This window comes from Rana temporaria, chromosome 5 (genome assembly GCF_905171775.1).
Source record: "Rana temporaria chromosome 5, aRanTem1.1, whole genome shotgun sequence".
NCBI lineage: Eukaryota > Metazoa > Chordata > Amphibia > Anura > Ranidae > Rana > Rana temporaria.
In genome coordinates this window covers 91016032-91043676 of record NC_053493.1, presented here as the reverse complement: position 1 = coordinate 91043676, position 27645 = coordinate 91016032, and the positions used below count along the sequence as shown (strand labels likewise).

At 41.8% G+C, this 27645-nt stretch overlaps 1 protein-coding gene across 6 annotated transcripts in view; it reads left to right on the top strand.

The window, feature by feature from the left end:
• Nucleotides 1-27645, top strand: part of FAM126A (family with sequence similarity 126 member A) — a 136156-nt gene that overhangs the window by 52375 nt on the left and 56136 nt on the right. For all 6 annotated transcript variants that reach the window (XR_005749395.1, XM_040352840.1, XM_040352838.1 and 3 more), the window contains exons 4-6: nucleotides 3926-4105; nucleotides 15529-15609; nucleotides 22274-22389. Coding sequence is in view for 5 of the 6 variants with exons in the window: in XM_040352840.1 (XP_040208774.1) it covers nucleotides 3926-4105; nucleotides 15529-15609; nucleotides 22274-22389 (377 nt within the window). In the remaining variant the exon portion in view is untranslated. The remainder of the gene's footprint in view (nucleotides 1-3925; nucleotides 4106-15528; nucleotides 15610-22273; nucleotides 22390-27645) is intronic.

Genomic DNA, 27645 nt, shown 5'->3' with positions numbered 1-27645 from the left:
AGGGACAACAGCAGCCCTCTTTTCCCTTGAAAAAATTTGTTCAAGCATGTATGGGGTTCTATCAGGCGGTAACAACCCCTCCAGCCACAGAGCTCTATCTCTGGCTTCAGCAAGAATCGCCTGTTTTTGACCGCCCCATCCTTGCGGTGTTGCACACAGCAACCAGTAACACAGTTCACGCAGAGAGAGAGGAAAGAAAAAAAAATGCAATTTTCTTTTCACAGGTACACAACCTGCATGCAACACAGTCCATCAATTTCCGTGCAATGCTGTTTGCCTGGCTGCCCCACAAAGCTAGCAGCAGTTCCCGATGCGACTCACCACAGGAGCAGGGACCCGGATTCCACCGTTCTAGATGCCCGCATTCTCCACCACTGTAAACATTGGGGGTTAGCTTAAGTGGTAAATGCGATTGTTAGCGAGTCCACAGCAGCCAGTTGTAAGATTTAAGGGCATGGCAGCCCATTTTTATTAAAGGGAAACAAAATAAAAAGTCCATTCATAGGATTCCCACGCAGGGGTTCTTCTCCAGTACAGTTCACAAACACAAAATGCCAAGCTTACTGGCTCCTAGGCTTACTTCAGCCTGGCTGTACCTGTTAAACCTTGGCCCACTCCTGGCCTCAACAGGATTCTCCAGTCTATTGTCTCCCCGACTTCAGGACTTCCTTCAGCCCCTCTTGCAGGGTAGACAGACAGCTCCCCCACACACAGGTCTGCCTTGCAGCAACAGCCAGCTGCACCCACTCCACCTTCCTCTCCACTCTGTTCTCACCAGTACCTCATTATATTGGCTGTTTTCACCTGAGCACCCAACCTGCTGGCTATTCCCAAGACCTGGACACAGGGCCGGAGATCCCATCCCGCCCAAGTCTCTGCAGGATCTCCAAACCACACAGCCCCATTCAAACTTAGCAAAACCCGGAGAAAGCTGCCAAAACACTTTTCTCCGTTTTAAAGTTATGCTGTGAAGTTCTGCTGTCCACTGACATGCAGACTCTGTGTCCGTTTTTGCTGCGTTTTTATGGTGACCCTGACTATTACAATATATATATATATATATTAGGGATGCACCGATATATCGGTGGCCGATACATATCGGCCGAAAATAGCAATTTTAGGGACAAGCCGAAACACATTTAAAATCGCCGATAATGACCGCCCTCCGTGGGCGGTACCATTTCGTCTAGGAGGGGGGCGCAGTTTTTTTTTACAAATGCATTTGCGGCCGTTAGACAAGTACAGAGCGCGGGCAGCGGCAGTGGCACTGTACAAATTGTGTGCCGACTGCCGATCGCGCTCCACCGGAGTCCTCCTAGCCCCTCCTAGCTCCATTTCCTGATTTTTTTACTCCCCCCTACGGGGGAGTCTCTTGGTACAGTCCAGCGTCGTGCGCCGTGTGACGTCACGGCCGGAGGGGAGTGAGGACTCGGAGTGCTGTGTCGGAGCTGCCTGTGACACAGAGGAATCGAGCAGTGTGCTCCAAAAAAAAAGTAAGCACTAGCAAAACATAACCTGTTAGAACTTGAAATAAAATGAAATAAGGAACTTAGAACAAATGAAATCGCTGGATTGGGGGGGTGGTTAATACTGACTGAGGTGACTGACCAGCACTTAATGAAAAAATGGCAGGTAAAAATAAAAATTATCTGCCATTTTTTCACAGTGGCACAGTGAGGCTGCAAATAATGTTTTTTTTGGTAGTCAGAGAAGGCAAGCATGGCTCAATAACACACAAACGTTTTTTTTAAACGTTTGTGTGTTATTGAGCCATGCTTGCCTTCTCTGACTACCAAAAAAAACATTAATTGCAGCCTCACTGTGCCATCACATGCAGCCACTGTGCCAACACACGTCGCCACTGTGCCCATCAAACGCAGCCACTGTGCCAACACACGTCGCCACTGTGCCCATCAAACGCAGCCACTGTGCCCATCAAACGCAGCCACTGTGCCAACACACGTCGCCACTGTGCCCATCAAACGCAGCCACTGTGCCAACACACGTCGCCACTGTGCCCATCAAACGCAGCCACTGTGCCCATCAAACGCAGCCACTGTGCCAACACACGTAGCCACTGTGCCCATCAAACACAGCCACTGTGCCCATCAAACGCAGCCACTGTGCCAACACACGTCGCCACTGTGCCCATCAAACGCAGCCACTGTGCCAACACACGTCGCCACTGTGCCCATCAAACGCAGCCACTGTGCCCATCACACGCAGCCACTGTGCCCATCACACGCAGCCACTGTGCCCATCACACGCAGCCACTGTGCCCATCACACACAGCCACTGTGCCCATCACATGCAGCCACTGTGCCCATTTAAAAAAATGTAAATATGGGGGGGGGGGGAAAAGTAATTTTCGGTTTCGGTATCGGTTTCGGATTGATTTTTTTTTTTTTTTTCGGTTTCGTTTCGGTTCTGAAATTTCGGTGCATCCCTATATATATATATTTTGAATGTTTGTTTGATTTTTCTATTAGTTATTGGGTCAAACTGATTTGTTTTCAACTTTTATTGATGGGGAAAACAAAAAAAATCAGAAAATGAAAAAAATGTCATTCATTCTTTGAAAAGCAATAAACAGTGAATGTGGTTTCCAGTTGTGAAGTTCCATTCTTTCTTAAAAATACATGAAATACCCTTGACGTGTGTTTTTTTTTTTTTTTTTTTTTTATCACCATTTTAACTGCCTTTTCTATTAAAATACTTTTTAAATCGTTTGCTTTTTCGTTTAAACATCTTTAAATAAAATAAAAAATTAAATTTTTCCGTACAGGACAAAAAGATTATTTATTTTTATCAGTACAGTTTGTGTATGTATGTATGTATGTATATATATGTGTATATATATATATATATATATATATATATATATATATATATATATATATATATATATATATATATATATATATATATATATATATATATATGTGTGTGTGTGTGTGTGTGTGTGTGTGTGTGTGTGTGTGTGTGTATATATATATATATATATATATATATATATATATATATATATATATGTGTGTGTGTGTGTGTATATATATATATATATATATATATATATATATATATATATATATATATGTGTGTGTGTGTATATATGTATATATATAATTGTATGTATGTGATATTTTTTTTTATCAATACACTTGATAGATCAGAAACCTGGGCTTTTTTTTTTTTTTTTTTTTTTTTTTTAGGAACAAGGTCAAATACCTACCTTGTTTCTCATTCTCGCAACATTTTAAGTCCATTATATAGATTTTTCTATATTGTATTTCTTTAATTACTTCTAGCTTGCTCCTTTTTTTTAATCCTGAATTATTTTGAAGTTTTATCAACTTACTTTGTTTCCGTGAGCCTGCCTACTGAACTACAGAGGTGCTGTGAGGGGGAGTTTTAGGAGGCAGGGACAGTAAGGTACCATGGGATATATAGTTGAACAAGATGACAGGCAGCAATCGCCACATAAAAGGAGATTTTTAAGTAAGCTTATGTTGGATTGTCAAAAAGAACGATTGTTTAGTATTGCTATTACAGTGCTGATAAATATAAGTGTATGCTATGACTAAACTCCTTTTAAGTTTTTAATAGCAGTCCAGATTTGGGCATTAAAGCCTAGTGCCTGGTAAATATTTTGTTTTTGATGGGGGTGGGTTATAACTTCTGTGAAGCTTTTATGGCTGTGAGCAAAAATTCCTCTATGGCAGTATTGGACAGTAAATAAATACACAAAAAAAAATGCAGGCCCACTTCAGGGGTATTGGAACAAAAGGCAGTAAAGCGTGAACATGGATGTAAATGGGCCTTTTATTTTATTTATTTTTCAAAGTTGACTTTCATTTTCATTAGTCAGATTAGTATTCCTGTTGAAATGCTGAATGTGTGATGTACTTTGTGCTTCTGATGACAGTTGTTGGAGCCAGTCTGCCACCAGCTCTTTGAATTCTACAGAAGCCAAGAAAAGCACCTGAGGACATTCACGCTTCAGTTCCTGCCAGAGCTCATATGGTGCTACTTGTCTGTGTCCACCAGCAGACTCCTGCAGAGCAGTGGGTGCATCGAAGCGCTGCTTCTGAGTATCTACAATTTGGTAAGTACTTTGAGAATTGGGTTTTGTTACCCAAGATAGAAGAAGCTTAACTGTATGAAAACCATGTTCTGTTCCAGGGTTGATTTCACTCTGATCTCATTCAAAATGTAGCCTAACATGACAAGTGATGAGAGTATTATAGTTCACTTTTGCAAGGTACTTTTAAATGGCACCAAATGTATAAATCACTTGCCGCCTGGGCCACATACTCGTTTAAAATCTGCATTTTTAAAACTACCTAGAACCCCCAAACATTTAATTTTTTTTTTTTTTTAAAGCAGAGGCCGTGGAGAAAAAAAGGGGGGGGGGGTTTATGTTTTACAATATTTGTGCAGCCATTTTTAAATCACAAATTTTCAGGAAAAATATACCTTAAAGTACTGTATTTATCGCGGTATAATGCGCTCCCGCGTATACCGCGCACCCCTAAAGTGGCCCCCAATCCTGTGGAAAAAAAGTTTTTTTTTTTTAGTTTTTTTTGTACACAGTTTTGGTGTCTTGCGCGGTGGCCTCGTCGGGTCTGGTGTCCTCCTCGGCGGGTCCGTCTTCGGCGGGTCGGGTGTCCGTCTTCGGCGGGTCGGGTGTCCGTCTTCGGCGGGTCGGGTGTCCGTCTTCGGCGGGTCGGGTGTCCGTCTTCGGCGGGTCGGGTGTCCGTCTTCGGCGGGTCCGGCGTCCTTCTGCGGCGTCCTCCCCGCTCGCTTCCCGCCACGAGTTTGAATACTGCGCCGGCATATACTGAGCGCAGTACACTCGTGAATCTTCGGGCAGGTTTGGCAACTGTCGCGCTGACGTCCTGTACGCTCAGGACGTCAGTGCGAGAGGCGCCGAGACTGACCGAACATTCACGAGTGTACTGCGCTCGGTATCTGCCGGCGTAGTATTCAAACTCGTGGCGGGAAAGCGGGTATCGGCGTATATCGCGCACCCACGATTTTGCCCTGATTTTTCAGGGCAAAATAGTGCGCGGTATACGCCGATAAATACGGTATATCATAAATGCACATGATTTTGTAGGTTAAAAAAAGTGTGTGTGTGTATGTATATATGTATATGTGTGTGTGTATATGTGTGTATATGTGTGTATATGTATATATATATATATATATATATATATATATATATATATATATATATATATATATATATATATATATATATATATATATATATATATATAGTGTTTACTTTTTCCAAATATGTGATTTTCATATGACTTTGCTTACGCCCCGAGTCTCAGTGATGTAAGATGTATATAATATACAAAATTTCAAGGAGATTGGATAATATTTAGGGGTTGCACACATTGATCACTTTTATCACAAACTAGTGAAATTTCTAACATTAAACTAAGTGTCCAAAAGGAGGAAAACAAGATTTTTTATAAGGATAAACATTTCAAAGCTATCGCTGAAATCAATAAGACTGTTATACTGGAAGACTCTCCTCTATTACAAGCACCTAGTGACAAGGAGTTTTTGCCTCCAGCAATGAAAAAATGATGTTCAAGTCCTAGATTAAAACCTCTTGATCAGACACTTCCGTCTACTTGCGATTGAGAACGGCTATCTATTCCACAAGCAAGTACTTCATTTATAGCAACTGAAAACAGCCTTGGCCACAATGTTTCAAAAATTTCCATAGCTGGAGAGCTACCGTTTTACCGAGCTCGGGCCATCAATAGAAGTAAAATTGCAAAGAGAATCGAAGAGTCACTCTTTGAAAATCCTCCTCATTTTGTCTTGCATTGGGATAGTAAACTGTTGCCCTCAGTAGCCCATGGGAATGTTAAAACTTTGGATGATAGAGTTGCAGTTCTAGTGACTGGCAAAGATTTTTGAGCATTTGCTTGGCGTACCTGTTGCCCTGATGGGCACTGGTGAGCAGATGAAAATATGACTAAAAATTTAGAAACCAAACCTGCAAAGAAAAGGGAAGTGAAACAATTGGAGGGTAAAAACATGGTTTTTGAAGGAAAAGACCTGAGCCATTTTGTTACTAATAAAACAAAGACGTTCCTTAAATTGTTTGAAATCAACAGAATACTGCAGTGATTCTCTAAGAAGCCATGTGAACGCTCTTAAGGTTGTCAATGATACCACAGAACGAGGAATTGCTCTGATAAAGTATATTGAATCGGTCAAGGATGAACAACAAAAAATTCTTGTTGAGGGTAGTCGAGCATCACAGAAAAGTCGTTGCCAAGCAAACAAAACAAGGGATTGCATCGTTCAAAGTTGATTAATATAACACACGTTTTGCCTTTCATATTACCTATTAATCTTGGTGTATAGTTTTAATTAGGGCTGCAACTAACGATTATTTTCATAATCGGTTAGTTAGCCGATTATTGTTTCGATTAATCAGTTAAAAATAAAGTAATTTTGCGGTGATTTGCATTTTCTTTTTTGGCCAATTTGTTGGGCAAATTAAACACAAATTGCCGCAAAAACACATTGCGTGCTTTTCTGCAGCTTTTCCATTGAAGTATATTGAACCAAAAAAACAAAATAGCACCGTTTTGCGTTTAAAAAAAAGTCCTTGCCCTTTCCAAATAGGCAGCAGCGAAAAAATCATGGATGTGAACGTGTCCCATAAGAGACCATGTAAATGAACTGTAGTGTGTTTCTGCAAAAAGCACCAAAAAACAGAGGTGTGACCCAGGCCTGAGATATTTAGTAACATAATGGGGTTAAAAAAAACTAAAATTGGTACAAAAAGAGCAAATAATTGCTACTGTAAGGGGTTAATTTTTTACTGTTGGACAGTGACTGTAATATTTACAGTAGCAATTTGCTCTTTTTGTACTATAAAGGGACAATTTTAGTTTTAACCCCATTATGTTACTGGCCGATTAATCGATAATGAAAATGGTAATTGATTAATTTCATAATCGGTTAGTTGTCGATTTAATCGATTAGTTGTTTCGGCCCTAGTTTTAATAGTATTTTAAGTTTGTGATTTTTGGTTTTTGGTTTTCCCAATAAAAGTAATTAACATTGAAAAATCGTATTTTTGCCTACCTGTACAAAACAGATCTAAGGCCTCTTTCACACGGAGCGGATTCCGTAATTGATCCGATCCGTGTGTGTGTCGGCTCAGCGGGGATGTCGGCGGACAGGGCGGTCCCCGCACACTGTGCAGAGACCGCCCTGTCTCTCCTCCGCTCTCCCCTATGGGGAATCGGATGAATACGGACCGTCTGTCCGTATTCATCCGATCCGTTCCGCCGGACGGAAGAAAAATAGGGTTTTCTTCCGTCCGCAAAAGCGGATCTTTGCGGATGGTTGTGGACGTTAGCGGATGCTCATCCGCTAACGTCTGCAATCCCATAGGGCTACATTACAAGTCCGTAAATGGACTTGTAATAAACGGACCGTTTGTCCGTACGTGTGAAAGGGCCGTAAGTGTGCAACCTCTAAATATTATTATCCAATCTTCTTGAAATTTAGCATGCATCTCTTCTACATCACTGAGACTCGGGGCGTAAGCAAAGTCTGCAAAAATGTTAGTTTATTTTTTGCCTTAGAAACTTAAATATACACATCTCCATCTAATTTTATTTTTTTTCCTTGCGATCAGCAAAACCTGGAAATAACTCCAGGAGACATGTCACTTGTGTACATACTAGCTCATGATGCCTTTGTCTTGCAGTTGTGTTTTTTTTTTTTTTTTTTTTAGTATACAACCAGAGAGCCAAGTGGGGGGAGCAATCTGGTTTGGGGACCCTAGAACCAAGCTCTATATATCTAGTTTCTGGATGATGGTACGCCCCCTTTAAAGTGTTAATTTCTTATACCCTCAGAGGTTATATATCAATTAGTATACAACCACTTTTAAAAGAGAAGTATGGTGGTTTTTTTTTTTTTTTTTTTTTTTTTTCCCAAGATTGATACTAGCCTAGGTTGATGCAGCATTTGTCCGATGCTGCCTCTGTCCCCCAGTGCATGAAACTGCTCAAAATTCAAATTCATTTCATCATACGCAAGTGTATGTATATATTATATAATTCTCTATCTGCGCACACACTAATAAAATATTTACAGCTGAAGAATGAAAAAGGATGATCCCACAACCAGAAATATAAAAACTGTTTTTATATTTCTGGTTGTGGGATCATCCTTTTTCATTCTTCAGCTGTAAATATTTTGTGTGTGTAATATAGAGATATATATATATATATCTATCTTGTGCACAATGAAATAACTTTGAATTTGGAGCTGTTTGATGTATTCCAATTGAATAAACTGTCCCTGAAGACCACAACTGCACAGGTCGAAACGTGTCGGGTTCTATACATGGCTGGCATTCTGTAATGTAAAGTATTGCTTTATTGTGTTTAGATCGCTGTTATGGAATAATGTATTGTTATGCACAACCAGAGCTCGTATTTTATTTGGAAAATGACATGAGTCTTATTTTTTTATATAATAAAGAATTTTTACCAATAGATATTGTTTTTTGATCCATACGCCATTGCTGTTAAAAAAAAAAAAAAAAACCTTGGGGTAACCTTCCTCTTTTTTGTGTTTGTTTTTTTTTTTTTGTTTTGTAGTGTGCAGCCAAGTACCTCTCCTATATTTGTTCTTTCTATTTTATGTGACAGGAACTCCTTTTTACTGAGATGACCCCAGATCTTACCTCTGTCCTGATGGCCCTCTGGGTTTAGATAGAGATGGCTCTCTAAAACATTTTGGTAAAAGTAACCTAAATCAACGTATATTGATCAATCCTGCTATACTGACGGCCTATCTCATTTCTTGAGGCCCTAAAGGCCAGGGCAGTACAAATACCGTCCCAATTTTTTTGGAAAGTGTTGCATTTCCGAGGACACCCTCCCAGAACTATTGAATATACAGCAGACGGCAAGTGGTTAAAACGAGACCAATTAAAACTGGGCTAAAAGGAGCACTTTTTTTTGTCTGTATAAAGCATATTCTACATTGATATATGCTTTAACACCAAGTTATGCTGTGTGAATAGGAACATGTAACAAATCTAAAGTTTTTAGTGTTATCCCAATTTGGCGACAAAAATTGAAATGCTTTTTGTGAGAAATTTTACTAACACTATGGCTGTTGGCAGAGTTTGCAGATGGCAGACACTCTGTTAGGAAACGCAGTATATTTCAGTTGTGAGTCTATTCATTTATGTTTAAAATCTTTTGTGACTTTTTTTCCCCCCCTGATAACAAGCTCATTGCTGATAGTACTGTTATAGCATATAATCATTTTAAAAGAAAATAAAACGAAATCTACATGCCATGTTGAAATCCCGTGAAGCAGTTAAAGGAAAAATGAGAGCAGCAGAACGGCAGCCAATGCACGGGCTTGCTTGATATGTCGTTTACTTAAGTAAATGTGACAGTACTCATGTCCTCCCTTGGAGGACATTTATTCTGTCTCTCCTGCCTAGGGGTGACATTCTTGCATTCTGCCGGAGACTTGTCTCTTATAGAGGGCTGAGCCTTGGATGTAAAGCAATCTGGACGTGGTACACACAAGGTGCCCATGGTTCTAATTAATGCCATGAGGTTTGTCGGGAGCTATATTCTCATTAGTGTCATAAGATCTTCTGTTTTTAGACTTTGTCTTGCAAAACCGTTGTGTATGACTAAGAGTAGCCCAAACCTGTAGTACAGGCTTGGGTACTGCTGTCGGAGATCTGCTTTTAGCCCAGGAGGTAAAGTATCCTCCTAGAACCAGTCAGTCCAGTGTTGTAGATGCCACACTTTCTGTTTTATTTGTAAGCCGTGTTTTATCTGATCAAACACCATGTCAGCTAAAAGTAGTTGGATCTTTATGTGCGTTATAATTAATCGAAATTAGTCGATTAATCGATTTAAAAAAAACAAAACGATTAATCGAACAGAAAAAATTTGATCAGTAACAGCCCTAATTTCCATGTTCTGTGTACTGTGGGAGACCAGATTTAGTGAATGGAGGGTCCGGGGGTTCAGGAACAAGTTCTCCTTCCCTGGCAAAGAGGACTTTTTCCTGTGTAGCAGAGATGTGAAAATCTCAGAACTGGATAGACAAATACTAATAGTTTAGCAAGTAAAGCAGCTCTGGAATATGTGTTTTTTATCAGTTTATTTTTTTTCTGTTTACCCTGGGTTCTGCTTGAAGTCCATATTGTATTTGAAGCAACCATGGGATTGTGGCAAAAAAATAACCAAGAGCTGCTTTACATATGCAAAAAAAGCAAGCCAGACCTTCACTTCTTATTTTCTGAGTTCCCAGCTGTACGTTTTCTTAAAGCAGCTTGTCCTGGAACACCTAACTTTTTTTCTTTTTTTTTTTTTAAATCGGATAATTTTAGTTTTAAATACACAGCTGCAGATTACACATAACAAACTAAAAAGGTAATCGGACATACAGTGACAGTGCAAGTAATCCAAACAAAGCTGCTAGCAGTTTACGTAAGCATACGGACACCCATGATCGGCAGACATTGGCTTTCCTGGAACACACACCCGGCTTTGTCATCCAGGGACCTGTACTATTTCCTTTGTACGTCTGCTTATGTTACCGAAGCTTAAAATCAATCTTTTATCAACTGTGTAGTAAGATGACTTTTAAAGCCCTGCTAAGAATATTTTATCCCTACCTTTTTAACATAGGATTGGCTTATTATAAATATCTGTTCTTTTAAAAAAAAATAATGTATTGCTAGCTATGGTCCTAAATATTCGTACATTTGAACTTTTTGTTCTGAGCATTTACCGCTGAATCATGTGATCTCGCGGGCCTACCGCCTCCTTATCTCTCCTCTGTGGAATTCAAGATGCCCTATATCGGGGGTCTCCAAACTGTGGGCTCACTTTTTTATCCGGCCCATGGGGGCATAATTCCCCCCACTGACGCCAATGATGGGGCTCTATTCCTCCCAATGAGACCATTAGTTTTTCCCAATGACACAAACAATTGGGCCCAATGACATCAATGATGGGGCACAATTCTTCCCAGTGACACCAACAATGGGGCGCAATTCCTCCCACTGACCCTAATGATAGGGCACAGTTACTCCTACTGAAACAAACAATAGGGCATTATTATTTCCCCACTGGTCAGGGCCTTTTCTACTCCCAATGGCCACAGTCCGGCCCCTTAAAGTCTGAAGGAAAGTAAACTGGCCCTTTGTTTAGAAGGTTTGGAGACCCTTGCCCTATATTTTCAAATGGGAACAAGACCTTGGCATCTTTCTGGCAAGCAGGTTGAGAGGATCCTCCTTTTTCACATGTAAAATGTCCATATGCTCCAGATATCAGGAATTGGGCTTCAAGCTGTTAACACGTTGGTATTACACACCCACGCGGATCCATAAGATGTCCCCCCCCCCCCCCCCCCCAATGTTCCAAAGTGTGCTAGAGATGCGGAAAAGAGGTTGTCTGCCTGCTTCATGTCTTCTGGTCCTGCCACTTACTTTATGACTTCTGGACTGAGGTTTAATGCCATTCTTTCTAGTGCACCACCATTCTTTCCTAGGAAAGACTTACAAAACAAATACGGTTGGTTTTGTAAAAATTGGCTACTGCCGATCTTTGCTTTACTACCTGAATTTTCTGCATCCAGCACCCGGTTCTATTCTGCTTTCTGTGGTTCCTCCTGCCGATTTTTATCTTAATACAGAACACAGCAGGGATTAACAAGCGTAACCACCAAGTGCAAATGGGAACTGCACATCTGATTCCCCCAGTGTTTGTTTTTTTTCAAAGCCGAAAAAGTCTTTGGCAGTGGTTGAAAGTGACATCTGCAATACAGGCAGACGACCTGGTAAATACACACTATTCTCTTTACAGAATGGGCTTTACATTTACTGACCACTGGTCAGCAATATGCTCCCCCTCGCTGGTGGTTGGCGGTGTGTGCCTCCCTTTTGCTGGTGGTTGGCGGTGTGTTGCCTGACGAAGCTGAGCCTATGCGCTGCCAATTTTAAATTCTTGTTGTGATGGCTACTCGCCATCCTAGGTACGACGGCAACTATTAGAAATCTGCAGCCCCTTGTTTTTAAGATGCAGCTTACTCATTTTAAAAACTGAAGCTAGAGAGCCTTAACATATTTCTGGATACTTTTTGTTTCATTTTTTATTATTCAAGTATTCCAGACTTTCCCTTGGGCAAAATCTGATGTGTACAAACGCGCTCTAATACATGGAAAATAGGTTTTCTGGTACAGTTTAGAGAATTATGGTTGCCATTTACTTGCTGTAAATCAGTCACACACAATCCCCATCGTAATGTGTTGGTTTAATGAAGGGTGTGTGATTTCATGATTCCATATAAGTCCTCTCTTATTACACCACAACAACTGAACGAGGCATTCTGGTTTGTGCTTTGAAGCTCTAATGAACATAATTATTGATGCCATTGTTGGATCATGTATTAGGAGGTGTGTCCTGTGGGGGAAGGTATAGGAATAGTGTAGTACAAGGGTATGCTATAATAATGATTGGGGATCCCCGCAGGGCTTCATTGTCTGCCTACGCAGTTTATTTTGTGTTGGTGAAATGAAGTTTGTCATAGAAATAGTTTGTTGATGGCGTGCAAAGACCAATGGATACAATTTACTAATGCCTTTTTCTGAATTGCGCTACTAATGTGTGTGTGTGTGTGTGTATGTATGTATGTATGTATGTATGTATATATCCTATATATAAATATTAGTATATATATAATCTTGTGTGTGTGTGTGTGTGTGTGTGTGTGTGTGTGTGATCCTCTTTCCTATTGTGCTATAATCCTTACATGTGTTGGCCCCTATTTAAAGTGGGGGTCCACCCTAAAAAAAAGACACCAAAATCCTGCTTGCCAGAAATAGCAGTTGCTTTGCGGATCTTCCAAATCTGCCTCTTCCTAGTCGGCGGTAGGTCTTCTTCCTCGTCGTCCTCGCGTTGTCTTCTGGGAACTGTGTATCCCAAAAAAGCAGCCGCCCATTCACAAAGTGCCGCGAGACTCGCGCATTGCGCAGTAGGAAACGGAGAGTGAAGCCGCAAGGCTCCACTGCCTGTTTCGCTTGGTGAGGATGGCGGCGCCGGGAGCTGCCAGGGTCGAGGGATCGGCCTCGTGGGGGCGGGGCGACGACATCGCGGGCGCCTACTCCTTATTAAAAGTCAGCAGCTACAGTGTTTGTAGCTGCTGACTTAAAAAAAAAAAAATCACGGTTGGAACCCTGTTTAATACTGAGGATCTTATCATTTGTTTCAAACAGCCAAACCCACCAGGGAAACATTTCTTTTTTTTTTTTTTTTTTTTTTTTTTTTTCTTCCTTCTTCTCTCATACAAATAACAAATGATTTTTGTTCAAGAACAGCCAATTTAATAGCTGCCTTTTGTTCTTCATGTAATATAATACTTGTGATTTTAGTAGCCTGTAAACATTAGATGACAGATGGCCGATTTGACTGCAACCCTCTGGGACATAGCAGATGACCGATACCCAACATCTATGGAGGTGTGAGGCGACACATCTGTTATAGGACCTGTCCTGAGCAGTAGGGCTCGTCCCCCCAAGGGCTGCCATTAGTGTGTGCATTGCTACGATTCTCCTTCTGTCTTTCTATAGTGACATGAGCGTGCTAGGTCACCAAAGTAGAGCAAAGCATATCTCAACCCAAGAACACGAATGTAATATTGCAGTGTACCACTACCAACCCACTTGGTGTTTTTTATTTTTTCCTTAAAGGATTTTATTGGGCACTGTAATGTTTTAAGACCGAATGGAGGGAGGCTTTATTTTTATTGTACCTTTTTTTATTCTTAAAAAAATGTTACTGCACAACAGAAAGAAGAGACCAATTTTGACCTATGGGTTTCTACTGAATGTTCCTAAGATGCCATTTCCAATTGTGAATTTCACGTTTTTCAATGGAGATTGAATAGAACACATATTCAGGTTTTTATTGCTGTCTGTACCCTTAAGGAGATTCACCCTTTGGGTTGTCCCCAGACCAGCGATCTGAAATGTTTCAATGGATATACTAGTTCTGGTGATCCTGGTGACAACCAGAGATTCCCTGACTTTGGGAGGGATTTCTTCTAACTTCTTTTTGGCTATGGAACAGGATGTGGAAGGAAATCTCCCTAATGTGACACATACAGTATGGAAAAAAAAACTGATGAACTATAACCATTCCTTGCATCATTCAAAATCATTTTATTTTTTTTATCTTTGGATATATACTTTTAATGAATGCTATCCACCCATCTTTGCAAATAATATCAGACCTGTCGCACTTTGAATAACAATTGCGTGGTCATGCAAAACTATACCCATAAGAAATCTTTGTTTTTTTTTTAAATGGAGCTTTCATTTGGTGGTATTTGATCACCTATGCGGGTTTTATTTTTTGCGTATAAACAAAAGAGCGACTATTTTTGATTTAATAAATATCACAATTTTTTTTTCTTCTGTTTAGACGATACGTATTCTTCTACATACTTTTGGTAAAAAAAAAAAATCACAATAAGCGTTTGGTTTGCGCAAAAGTTATAGCATCTACAAAATTAAGGGATAGATATATGGCATTTTTCATTTTTATTCTTTACTAGCAATGGCGGCGATCTGCAATTTTTTTTTATTTTTTTTTATTGTGACCGTGACATTGCGACGGACAAATTGGACACTTTTGACAAGTTTTTTTGGACCATTCACATACAGCGATTAGTGCTACAGAACTGCAATGATTACTGTGTAAATGTGACTGCAGGGAAGAAGGCAATCAAGGGGTTAAAGGTGTTACCTAGGGAGTGGATTTTAACTGTAGGGGAGGAGACCAATCTATGTTCTTCTGTACTGGGAACACACATCGGTCTCCTCACCTCTTACAGGACATGGATCTGTGTGTTTACACACACAGATCCATGGTCCTGCCGTGATTGCGGGCAGTCGTGGGAGCCTGGCAGACATCACTGCCGCCGGGCACGTGCACCGGGTCCCGAGCGATGTGGTGGGCACGCAGGCCTCCTAGCTGCCCAGGATGTCATGACGTCCACCTGGAGGGATGGAGGGTTCCTGCCAACGTAATTTTACAATGATTCGGTAAGGAAGGGGTTAAAGGAACCTCCATAATATGTATGATGAACACTAAAGCCTAGTACACGCAAAGAGAAAATCAGATGACTGATTTTCCACGAAAGTGCATATCGTAATGTAGTCAGAATGGTATTGACTTGTAAAAATTCTCAACTGATGACTTCTGAGCATGCGCATTTTTTTTCTATTTGATTATTTCTGTACGATTTACTTTATGTACAGAACATCAGACCTTGTGTTCACTTACAATATACATTTTCTAGCCTGCACCTTCAGTTTTTGTTGTCCCAAAAGTCAGAATCGGCTGTGGAAAAACACTATACTAACGACCATTGTAATGGCTTATAAGAACGTTTTCTCTAGATGAACCTGTTTTTATATTCTTCTTTTAGGAAATTATGGATGATCAGGGACACAGCAAGATCTTGTCTTTTACTATTCCATCCTTGTCAAAGCCATCTGTGTTTCACGAGGTAAGTAAAAACTCTGCTTGTGTACAGAATGCTTCTCTCCTGGAATGAGCTGACGGTGATTTCAGTTATTTTATCCATCTGTCCATATTCTCCTTGTACAGCTGGCTTATACTGTATATTTCACACATCGTCTCTTGTGGGTGGCATTAGTCAGATGCTTTAAGGCAATAAAGGTTACATTTCTATACCCCAATAATAAAGAACAGCTCCGTCCTATAATGTGTGACTTGGTTTTAGGTGGGCTGGTGGAGGGTTAAATCCTGTGTCAAGCTGTAAAGTCTTCAGGACTGTGCTTGGGGTGTTCTCCTTTTTATGCTTGCCTGCCTTTATGCCAAGCAGCAAAATCCTTCATTCTGTACCATATTGGTGAATGTATTGGTTTAAATGTTTATGAATTAATGTAGTAGAGAGGTGGGAATGAGATGAATAATAGGAAGAATGATGTAAGAATGTTAAAGTGGAGTTCCATCCAAAAAATGGAACTTCGACTTTTTGCAATCCTTTCCCCCTGCGATGTCACATTTGGCACCTTTTCAGGGGGGGGAGGAGGGAGCAGATACCTGTGTAATAACTTCCGGGCATAGATCACCTCAGTGATCGAGGTGACCTACGCTACTTCCTGCACCTACACTGTCTTTTCCCGCTGTCTTCTGGGAGACGCACAGGTCCCATGCGTGGGAACCAGGAAGTGAAGCCACAATGAATATATAGAATGTCACCCAATTTTATAGTGTGTGTGTGTGTGTGTGTGTGTGTGTGTGTGTGTGTGTGTAATATTATAAAACCTTGGATTGTGAGCATAATTTGTTCCAGAAACATGCTTGTTATCCAAAGCACTCTTGTATAAAAGTGAATTTCCCCATAAGAAATTATGGAAACTCAGATGAGGCGCCTCTAAGGGCTCGTACAGACGACCGAACATGTCTGCTGAAACTGGTCCGCGGACCAGTTTCAGCAGACATGTTCGGTCGTCTGTACGGCCGAGCGGACAGGTTTCCAATGGCTCTAGTTACCATTATGCAGTCAGTTTCTGGTGCACAAACTGACTGGAAACTGGCTGCATGGTGTGAACTAGAGCCATTGGGAAACGCTGTGCATGCATTTTTAGTGCAGAAATAAAGCGCATGGAACTGCATCTGGTGTGAACTGGCCCTAAGTGTTTATAATTTAGACAGCAAGTGTCCCACTCTGCACCATGCTGACAGGGGACAGGCTTTTCTACTCGGCTGCATTCCAAATAAATGAAACTATGGAACCTGGAATTGATTAGCAGTATGACAGCCAGGAAGGGGCTCCATTGTCCAGACTGAACGTCATATGGTGTCCTTCAGAGCAAGCCGCTCGTGCATGCCCCTGGGGGCTCACAGCGTGGCGATCGGTGGTACGGTGTGTCACTCATACACAACGCAACTCCAATCACGGTAAAGCATCTATGACGGAGCTGATCACAGTGTAAATAGGAAGTGCTGTTCTTGACATTCCTCTACTCGTGCTGACAGCACGTGAGCATAGGAGAGCCGATAAGCGGCTCTCCTGACGGGGGTCTGCACTGATAATCGGTGCATTTATTATCAGTTCAGGCCAATCGGGGCGCCTTTCAGTGTCCGTTAGTGATTCCTATCAGTGAAGGAGATAAATTACCTTTTTGCATAGTTTTGTAACAAACGAATACTTTTTTGATTACATTTTTTGGTCTTTTTTTAATTTATTTTTATTTAGCAAAATATAAACAACTCAGCAGTCATTAAATACCACCAAAGGAAATTGAGTTTAAGTACACCATTGCATGACCGCAATTGTCATTCAAAGTGTGCCGTGTCACCAGCACACCATGAATCTCCAGAAATGGGTCCAGAGCTTTCTTTAGCAATCGCAGCATTACAGCAAAAGCACATTTCAGAGCCTTGCAGGACCCCTTCATCAAACGTGTGATGTCACATGCCTGATGAAGGTGTCCTGCAAGGCTCTGAAACATGCTTCTGCTGTCACTGAATAAAGCTTTGGACCCATTCTGGAGATTCATGGTGTGCTGGTGACATTTTATCACTTGGACCATCTTCAATTCCAGCCGGTGGTCACTGCAGCACCCACTCACACACCGCCATTTCTTCAGGAACACCTGCATTGGCAATAGTGTGCTGGAATATTTGCACAAGATTGCAAGGTGCAAGAAAAGACTGGTTCTGCAGCCTCCTGGGACATGTGAGACCAGGAGGCTGCAGGCAGAGAGAGGGATAGGATGAGAAACTTCTGCCTCGCCTATGTGAGGGTTGAGAAAGTGGGAGCGGGTACTGACAAAAACTGGCGCTGCCCTCCCCTCCACCAAACAAACCTGCAACTCCATTTCAGGAGGTATGTAGAGAATGGGTGGTATTTGACTTTTTTGAATAAAGTTCAGCTTTAAGTTTTCACTTTAATAATAGTAAAAGTGCACCAGTTTTATTGAATGGGGTTAATATGAAGTGCATGTCATTGTGTTGGTGAAAAATTATAGCACTTGCACGTTTTGCAATATTTGACCTTTTTTATTCCAGAGAAATTGGCGCTAAAACACTTCCTTAAGTACTGAGCTGCAAAGTTACGTAAGGTTTATTAGTTTTATTAACTGGAGAACACCTGGGGCCTTGTTCAAATGAAATTCTTATATCTGCAAGGACTGCGAAAAGGCTGCATGCCACTCAAACACCAGCTTAACATGCCTGAGTTAGACTGCTCTCCGTTTAATATGAATTGAGCAGCAGAAAGATATTTTCTCAGACACCAAGGCTAACCATGAACATTGATGCTTCTCTCATTGCGTGAAATCTTCACGTGGATGGAGGAATCTTCACTACCAGCTATTGTTCTCTGACAGTAACTGCTGTTGCGGTTGTCGGAATACCCAGACAGTGACTGCATTGGGTGCAGCCACTGTTTGGCTGAGAATTTTCCACCTGGCTCCATTAATTTTCAGAAGTTTGCTGAGGTGGATGGCACCAACAGGACCAGCCATGTCTCAAATTTCTGTTAACTTGGCCAAAGTTTGAGCCATGTATGACCAGAAAACTGTATTGTAATCGTGCAACTCTGTACAGATATCTCTTCCCGTATCTATTCACAATGCTGCACCCGTAGTGCAGTTTATTTATTTTGTATTTGTTTTTGATTGACCCTGGACCCTTCCCTATTGGTATCATTCACGAAAATGGAACCAGACCAGAGGAGGCCGCTGTACACATATTCCCTCGTTGTTCTTGGCTGTTCTGCCGCTCCTTTGACTTTTATTATTTATTTATCCCGGAGCATGGATTAGATCAGAAGTTCTGCCATAGAAGCTTCTGCGTTTTCTTTAATGATACTGTGTATTTAGTGTTTAATTTATTTAACTAAATCTGTGTCTGTGCGAGAAGACTATATATTCTGATCAAAGTAGCTGGAGAATGATAAGCTGCTTATGTGGGCATGTCAGGTGAACTAATGATGCATATTAGCCCAGATTGCTGTTAAATCAGTCAGTTTTGGCAGAAGGGTATGGGGGTCATTGGACTTTTTAGCAGAGTTTAATTAAATGGGAATAAAGAGCTTTCCAAACGGTTCATTAAACCAGTAGCTCTTGTAGGCAGTGCTTACTGAAATATACCATAATACTGATCACTACGTCAAGGTTTCTTGTGTGACTCCATCTGACCACTTGCACTTTTCAGAAAATAAGATGCTGTATTTGCTGGTGTATAAGACTACCTTTTACACTTAAAAAAAAATGTCCAAAAAGCAGGGGTCAACTTATACGCTGGGTCAGCTGCTTGGATGCCTGCTGAATGTGCAGTAATACTGTATGTAGCTTTGGCTACATACAATATATACCGTTTAGCCAATCCCAGTGAGCGATGTATTCAAACGAATACAGAGCCTGCTTGGATTTGAGTAACAACCTCTGCTAATCCGAGCAGGCTACATACAGTAGCCTACTCGGATTGGCTTTGAGAGTCAGAGAGACGTGGGCTGATGATGTTACAGCCTCTGCCAATCCAAGCAGGCTTTGTATTCATTAATAGAATACATCGCTTGCCGTGATTGGCTCCAGCTCCAGCAAGAAGGGAGAAGAATATGGCTCCAGAAGGAAGAAATATGAAGCGTTGGAAGCCTCGGAAGGGGGGGGGGGTCGTCTTATACGGTGAGTACAGGCAAAAAATCTTTAAAAAAAAATGTAAAATTAGGGGGTCGTCTTATACGCCCGGTCGCCTTATACACCGGCAAATACGGTATTTATCTGTTATCACCGAAATATAGTGGCCTTTGAAACAAACTACAAAGTGCTCACTAGATGGTACCTGGTTCCTCAAAGAATTTAAAAATTCTCTCCACAATATGCTTCCCACTGCTTCCGGGCTGCCTTACCCCTGGTACACAAGTGCATATATGGTGGGAATGCAAAATAATCCAAATAATTTTGGTCCGACGTGTTTCAAATCCTTAACACAATGTTCAATACTAGTCTACCGCCTGATCCAGCTACGGCACTCCTGAACAGTAAACCCCACACCCTATCACGTCGTCAATTTAAACTAATGCTCTTCGAAACCACAGCAGCAAAGCAGACTGCGAAAGCATTGAAATCTGACTCGCTATGTATTTTATCGGTCAAAAACAATATTACTCAATCCATGATTCATGCAAAAACGTAAGCAATCTTTCTTGACGAAATATCCAATAATGAAGCCGTGTGGAGACCGTGGTTTGAGTATTTCCTACCTCCGGGTTTTGATAAAACATTGTTGTCTCTATGAGGGAGTTTGCCCTATAAATATCCTCTCTGGAAATATTCCTCGTTCTACACTCTATTGTTCCCTTGAACCAATGTAAGTCTATGGAGCATCGGATATCAGCGGTGACCATGTCCGCTGACATCCGATACGCTAAAATCAGACGTATGGCGATACGTCGCCATCTGTCCTATCAGATCAGGTGAGATCTGATGAAAATGGACATGCTGTCCGTTTTTGACCGCTCTCTCCATAGACAAGCCGCGGCGCTTGACAAGCCCCTCCCCGCTCAGTGAGCAGAGAGGGACCTGTCATCCACCGGCTCAGCGGAGATCAACGGAGAGATCTCCCACTGAGCTGATGGATCCGTCCCCATGTGGGAAGGGGCCTTAATCTCCAGATAACGCCAAGCCAATTAACAGGAACTTGGCCCTGGAATAGTTCATTCATTTCTCCTAACTATTTTAGGTTATTTTGACGCTCTATATCGAGAAAACGCTATCTTCCATTTTCGCTATAGCTAAATATTAGCTTTTTATATTCTCCTATCTTGATTATATATGATTGTTATTGATAGCTAGAATTACATCGCTAAATTGTTATGATAACTGAAATGTTACACTAAGGAATGCTCCTTACCTTTTTGGCTCTATATACTTCATGAGAGAAGCATAGTTATAACTGCTTTTTTGCAATTTATTCTTTTCATTGTATTGTACTAATATGAATGGTATTATTCTTATGACCTTTGTTATGCTTTATGCAAACATAATACAATATTCAAACAGAAAATGTCAAATCTGAGGTCGTCCTGCTCTCTGCTCCATATGCTGGGTAGTCTATGCACTGTACAGTCTGCCAGACTGGAACCTGTATAGATGAGGGCACTGGGGCCACGTGTTACTTGAAGCAGACTAGACCTACAGGGACCAAAAATGATGTCCTTGTTCTGCCCAGAAGGGTGCCTGTTGGTAAAGGATATAGTGCAACTTTAATCCATTCAAAAAACAAATCTAAAAAAGAAAAACTGATCCATTATTTTAGTGTAGTTGTCCAGTTCTTTGCAATTTTCCGTTTATTACATTGTTGGGTATTTATTTAAAGCTGAGAGTAGGAAATTATTTACTCCAGGGCAAATGTTAAAGCGGAGGTTCACCCAAAAACACAACTATGTACCATCCAAACAAGCATACTAGCGTCGGCTACAGTATGCCTTTTTTTTTCCGCTGTACTTACGGTTTAATCCGTAACTTTCGTTTCAGACTCCTGCGGGTAAAGGCGTTCCTATGAAGAGGGGAACATGATTGATGGCCGGCTATGGCGCGTCACACGTCCCGAAAATAGCCGGAGTAGGACTCTGCTGTTCACGGCGCTTTACGGCGCCTGCGCACAGACTAGGAGCTGACTGCGCAGGCGCCGTATATGTCCGCGTCCTATTTCGGCTTTTTTCGGAACGTGTGACGCGCCATAGTCGGCCGCCAATCATGTTCCCCTCTTCATAGGAACGCCCATTTCCCCGCCAGAGTCTGAAACGAAAGTTACGGATTGAATCGTAAGTACAGCGCAAAAAAAAAAGGCATACTGTAGCTGACGCTAGTATGCTCGTTTGGATGGTAGATAAAGAAACATTTTTTTTTAGGTTGAACCTTTGTGTGTGTGTGTGTGTTGTGTTTTTTTTTTTTGGGGGGGGGGGGGGGGGGGGGGCGCGTTACAGGAGTACTTATTTCTGCACTCCGATGACCCACATTGAAGCCACCCAACTGGATAATTCATCCACCTATGTTTCCTAATGCTAATAAATAGGTTTTAAATGGCCTTACCCTGTTGAAAGTTACTCAAGAACCATTATTATATTCTTATTCCAATGCACTACTCTGATTAAAATTTACAAACCTGTACCTGTGTTTTTTTTTTATTTCTAGCCATCTAGTATAGGATCAATGGCATTAACGGAAGGAGCTCTATCACAGCATGGATTAACCAGAGTTGTGTACAGTGGGCCTCATCCCCAAAGAGAAATGCTAACAGCTCAGAACAGGTGAGAAGTACTTTCGTTAATTTATTACCTACATGTCTGTTAGTGAATGATGATTTTTTATTTTTTTTACCCTCTAAGGTTTCCACAGTAGGAACTGTTATGTAGAGTTATTCATGGTAACGCTTTCCTCCTTGAACCCCATTGGTAAGGCTGGGTACTCCTTCCATCGTAAAAACCAACTTGGAAATCCGCTAGGATTAACAAAAGCAAGCGACTCGATTCACCTTTTGCCAGCAATAATCTGACAATGAATTGGCAAATGTGTATTCTGGTTCCATTGCAAGGATATGCTATTTAATTAAGCAGCTACTTCTTTGATTTTGAGAAATGTAACTAGGTGTTGCGGTTTGCCTCGTGCAGTATAATGCTAAAGTGAGAACAATCATCAGGTATCCAGTGGAAAGGGATCCAATAAACAAGGTTTTAAGGCTGTCTGATGCTGGGGGGAAAAAAATGTAAACATCCCTTTGAATAGGACATGACAGGACCTCTTTACAGTGAGATATGATGTCAATAAGACCCCACATCTCACCACTAGGCTGGGAAGCCTAAAAAAAACCAAAAAAAAACAAAACGATCATAGCTAAAGCAGCGCCTTTTTTTTTTTTTATTTTTTTTTTTTTAATGCAGAGGCCAGGCGTGACGTCTTAACATCGCGCTCGGCCTCCGATGATCATAGAGACTCCGGCGATCTGGTCCGCTGGAAATCTCTGACCACAATCCAGGGCTGGCGGTTCCTGTCTCTGACTCACCAATCGCAGCGGAGAGTCAGCAGAAGCACCGGAGGGGGGGGGGGCATCCCCTCCCGCCGCCAGTAAGAACGATCAAGTGGTGGAACAGCCGCTATGATCGTTCTTATGGTGAAGGCAATCACAGGCTGAAAACGGCAAGCTGCAGGCATCATTCAGATATACCACCACAAAGCCCAGGACGTCATATGATGTACCCTGGGCACCAAGTGGTTAAACACAGAACTGGTTTAAATGATAAGAATCTGAATTGCGAAGACGCCTTCTTATTCCCTCTGCAGTAGCACTCAGCCTGGGAGAGGGGCAGCATTACTCAAGACTGCTTACGGAAAGCATGCATTAGGAAAGGGGGGGGGGGGGTTTTGAAATAAGAATGCCCTTCTCAGTGTGATGCTGTTCTTATTGTGCAAATGCCAGGCTGGATTAGGTCTTGCAGATGGCTTCATAACCGAGCTGTGCTGTCTGGCAAGGTGCATGGATCACATGACTGGCTGAACAGACTAATCCTTTATCAGGTAAAACCATTTGAATATATTTCAGATGTATATTTGGTCCCGTCTACTGGGGTTTAGTATAGCACAGTATACATGATTTTGGAATGGTAGACTGTTATTGGACAATATTTATAGAGCCAACTGTTTGCACAGCGCTGTACAACATGAAGGCAGACAGTACACTCTCAATGCAGGAGAAATCAGAGGGTCCTGCTCGTTGGAGCTTACAATCTAAAAGGGAGGGTCAGGTGATACAAAAGAGAACTGTGGAGGATTAGCTGATGGAGAAAGAAAGTACAGTTTTCTTTTCCTGGGAAAAGTGATATTTAAATCCTCTCTATTGAAAACGCTATTTCTGGTATGATCAAGATCTGTAAAATAGACTTTGCTTATCACAGTATGGTCTGCGCGTGCATGGAACCGTAAATAATGTCTTTGAATTGGGCCTGGAAGAGCTTTTCTTCTCTCAGCTGAGCACAATTTTACACCCCTGTCAGCACATTGCTGCAGAATAGTTATCAAAGGTAATTTTAAATCTGCATTTATCTATGATCATTATGGAAGCGGAACACTGGAGACAACAAAAGCAATTCATCTCCTGTCTGGCATTGTACGGTTACACCTCCTCCATTTGTGTGCCTAATCTGAATAAGGAAGTATAGAGTTACAGCTCTTTTATAGCGGGATACTGCACCTTAATTATTGGTTGTTATTTTTGCTCTGGATAATGGCTTTATTAAACCTCAATTTCAGTTTAAATCCACCAAATGCATTTCAAGTGTGTCAAAACAAAAAGTGTTTGTTGCATTCTAGAGCTATTCAATTAACGGGTATCTTGGGCCTTTAGGCACTTTGTGCGAGAAAGCTTTAAAGCACCCCTAGTGACCACGCCCCTCGGTAACCACACCCTTTCAGTGTCCACACCCTTTTCTCCAATACCGGCTTCATTTAAAGCCTTCCATTCCGTTAAGTTCCCAAAAAACAGATAACAATCTATGATAAAAATACAACTTTTATTCTCATGGTATAACGCCACCTATACTGCAAATCAGACGCTAAAATAACGCCACATATACTGTATGTCACATGCTATAATAACGCCGCCTATACTATAAATCACACGGTATAATAATGCCACATATAAAGTAAATCACATGGTATATAATACCACTACTAAATTTACAATCAAATATCAAACATAATTACAATAAAGTATTTTTTAACTTTTGAATTTACTGTTCCTTTAAGAAACACCCTATTTAAATAAGAAAATACAAAACGGACAAGCAGTACACTGCATTTATAAAAAAAAAATTTTTGTGGGTTCTTGCCCTCCTTTGTCTTCTCAGTGCGCATGGCATATGAGCTCCTGCTCCTCATAGCAAGGTAAGGACAGCCGCCCCTCTGGACCCCTTTACATTACACAGCACCCTGCACATCTGGGTCCCTTTACATTACACAGCACCGCACCTCTGGACCCCTTTACATTACACAGCACCGCACCTCTGGACCCCTTTACATTACACAGCATCCTGCATCTCTTGACCCCTATACATTACACAGCACCCTGCACCCCTTTACATTACACAGCACCCTGCACCTCTGGGTCCCTTTACATTACACAGCACCGCACCTCTGGACCCCTTTACATTACACAGCACCCTGCACCTCTGGGCCCCTTTACATTACACAGCACCGCACCTCTGGACCCCTTTACATTACACAGCATCCTGCATCTCTTGACCCCTATACATTACACAGCACCCTGCACCCCTTTACATTACACAGCCCCCCACAGCTCTAGACACCTGTATGTTACACAGACCCCTCCCCCTACAGTGCAGACCCCTCCCCCTACAGTGCATACCCCCCCTTACAATACAGACCCCTCCTTACAATACAGACCCCCCCTTACAATACAGAACCCCCTCCTACAATACAGAACCCCCTCCTACAATACAGAACCCCCTCCTACAATACAAAACCCCCCCTACAATACAGAACCCCCCCTTCAGACCCATAAAGCAGGCTCAGATAATGTGCTTGCTGCGTGCTGCACACACAGCACAGTGCATAAAAGGGGAGGCGGCTTCAATGCTCGGCTGCGTGACTGTGAGACAGTCGCAGGCAGCCGAGACTCATCAGACCTGCGGCGCTGTCACAGAGAAGGGAAATCATTGGGGCCAGGTCCCGGGTGTGCCGACGGCTCGCTCGGGTGCGGCTTGCACCCCCCTCCCCGCAAAGCCAGGCGCCTGTCACCACGCCATGCTACCCAAAGTCCTCTTCAGTCGCGGGGAGGGGGGCGCCGGCACGCCCCCGGCCCACTACTTAGTACGCGGGCGATATTAAAGAATTTGTGTCGGGCGTTGTCATGTTGCTATGGCGCCCTGTGCGACCGCACACCCCAAAGGCCGGCCCTGCTTACAGTGCTTTTAAAGTAGGATCAGGGCTGCCCTGTGCAAAACCATCGATGTCCTTCTTTTTTTTTTTTTTTTTTTTTTTTTTGTGGCATTTGATCACCTTTTTTTGCGCTTTTAAACATAGAGTGGCCATTTTGATAAAAAACAAAACAAAAAGAGCACACCCAAAATTAAATAAAATGTCTATCAATTTAGGTCAATATGTATTCTGCTACATGGTTTTTGGTAAAAAAAAAATACCAACAAGCGTATATTGATTGATTGGTTTTGCCCAAAAGTTATAACATCTACAAACGATGGGATATTTTTACTTTTACTAGTAATGGCAGCAATCGGCTTTTTTTTTTTTTGTGACTGCAGACTAATCGGACACTTAACTGACACTTTTGACACTTTGGGGATTAGTGGCACTGTAAAAGTGATCAGTGCTAAAAAAAAAAAAAAAAAAAATGCACAGTCACTGTACTAAAGATACTAGCAGGGAAAGGGTTAACATCAGGGACAATCAAAGGGTTAAGTGTGTCCCTAGGGAGTGCTTTCTAACTGTGTGGGGAATGCTTTGACTGGAGGGGAAAAAAAGAGATCCATGTTTCTGCTTGGCAGAAACGCAAGATCTTCATTTTCTCCCCTCTGCCTTGTTTACATAGGCAGACCGCTGTTAAGCCTTTCTTAAGAATGATCGGCGGATATCGCGTCCGCCGGACCTGCTGATTGGCTCCCGCTGTGTCAATCTGCCTTTTAATTTCACTTTAAGCTTTGCTGATTGCAGAGTTAGGTCTGTTGTAGCAGGGACATTTCGGACCTCTGCAGAGAGAACACTGCTTGCACACAGAGAGCAGTCCCAATCTTTACTTTATAAAGATCTGGAACTGTAGGAGTTGGAATACCTTTTTTGTTTTGATGCCCCTGGAATGTATTTGGCGCCTTTTGGATTCAGACTGTCTTCTAGGCCTCAAATTATTTCCCAAATTTTGGGTTAAGCTATTGCTGTATTGTGCAATTGCAGTTGATGGGCTGACAGATTCTTGGCAGAGCGAAAGTGGTTGTAAACCCTTGCATATACCCAGTCAAGTGACTGGCCTCAGATGATGCACAGAGATGAAAGAAATCCTCCTACAAAAGTTGTACCTGTCTGTCTGCAGCCATCTGTCTTCTACATCCATTCAAAGTGCTGAATAATTGGTCAGCTGGTGCTCCCTCCCCGTCACCATTTTTCTCTTGGTGTCAGGAAAACAGGTCAAAAGTGATTCATGCTGATGGCAGGGAAGAAGCAGCAGGCTGAAATTACTCTTGGTGCTCTTAATTGAGACGACTACACACTATAGAGGGATATGCTTTGTTTATATGTCATGTCTGAGATATACAACCACTTTAAAAAAATAAAATAAACAAGCTGGCTATGTGCCATGGCTTTTTTGGCATGTATTGGATGGAGGACTGCCAGTTGGGGCTTGATGCAGTTTGATTTACAGCTGAGGCATGCTGGAACACGCGGGAAGTGTTATGGGTCCAGGAGGAATGGAGAGGGACACGCAGCATGGATGGAGGCACACAGGAATAGAGTAACAGGGTCTACATGCCCATCTTCCTCCT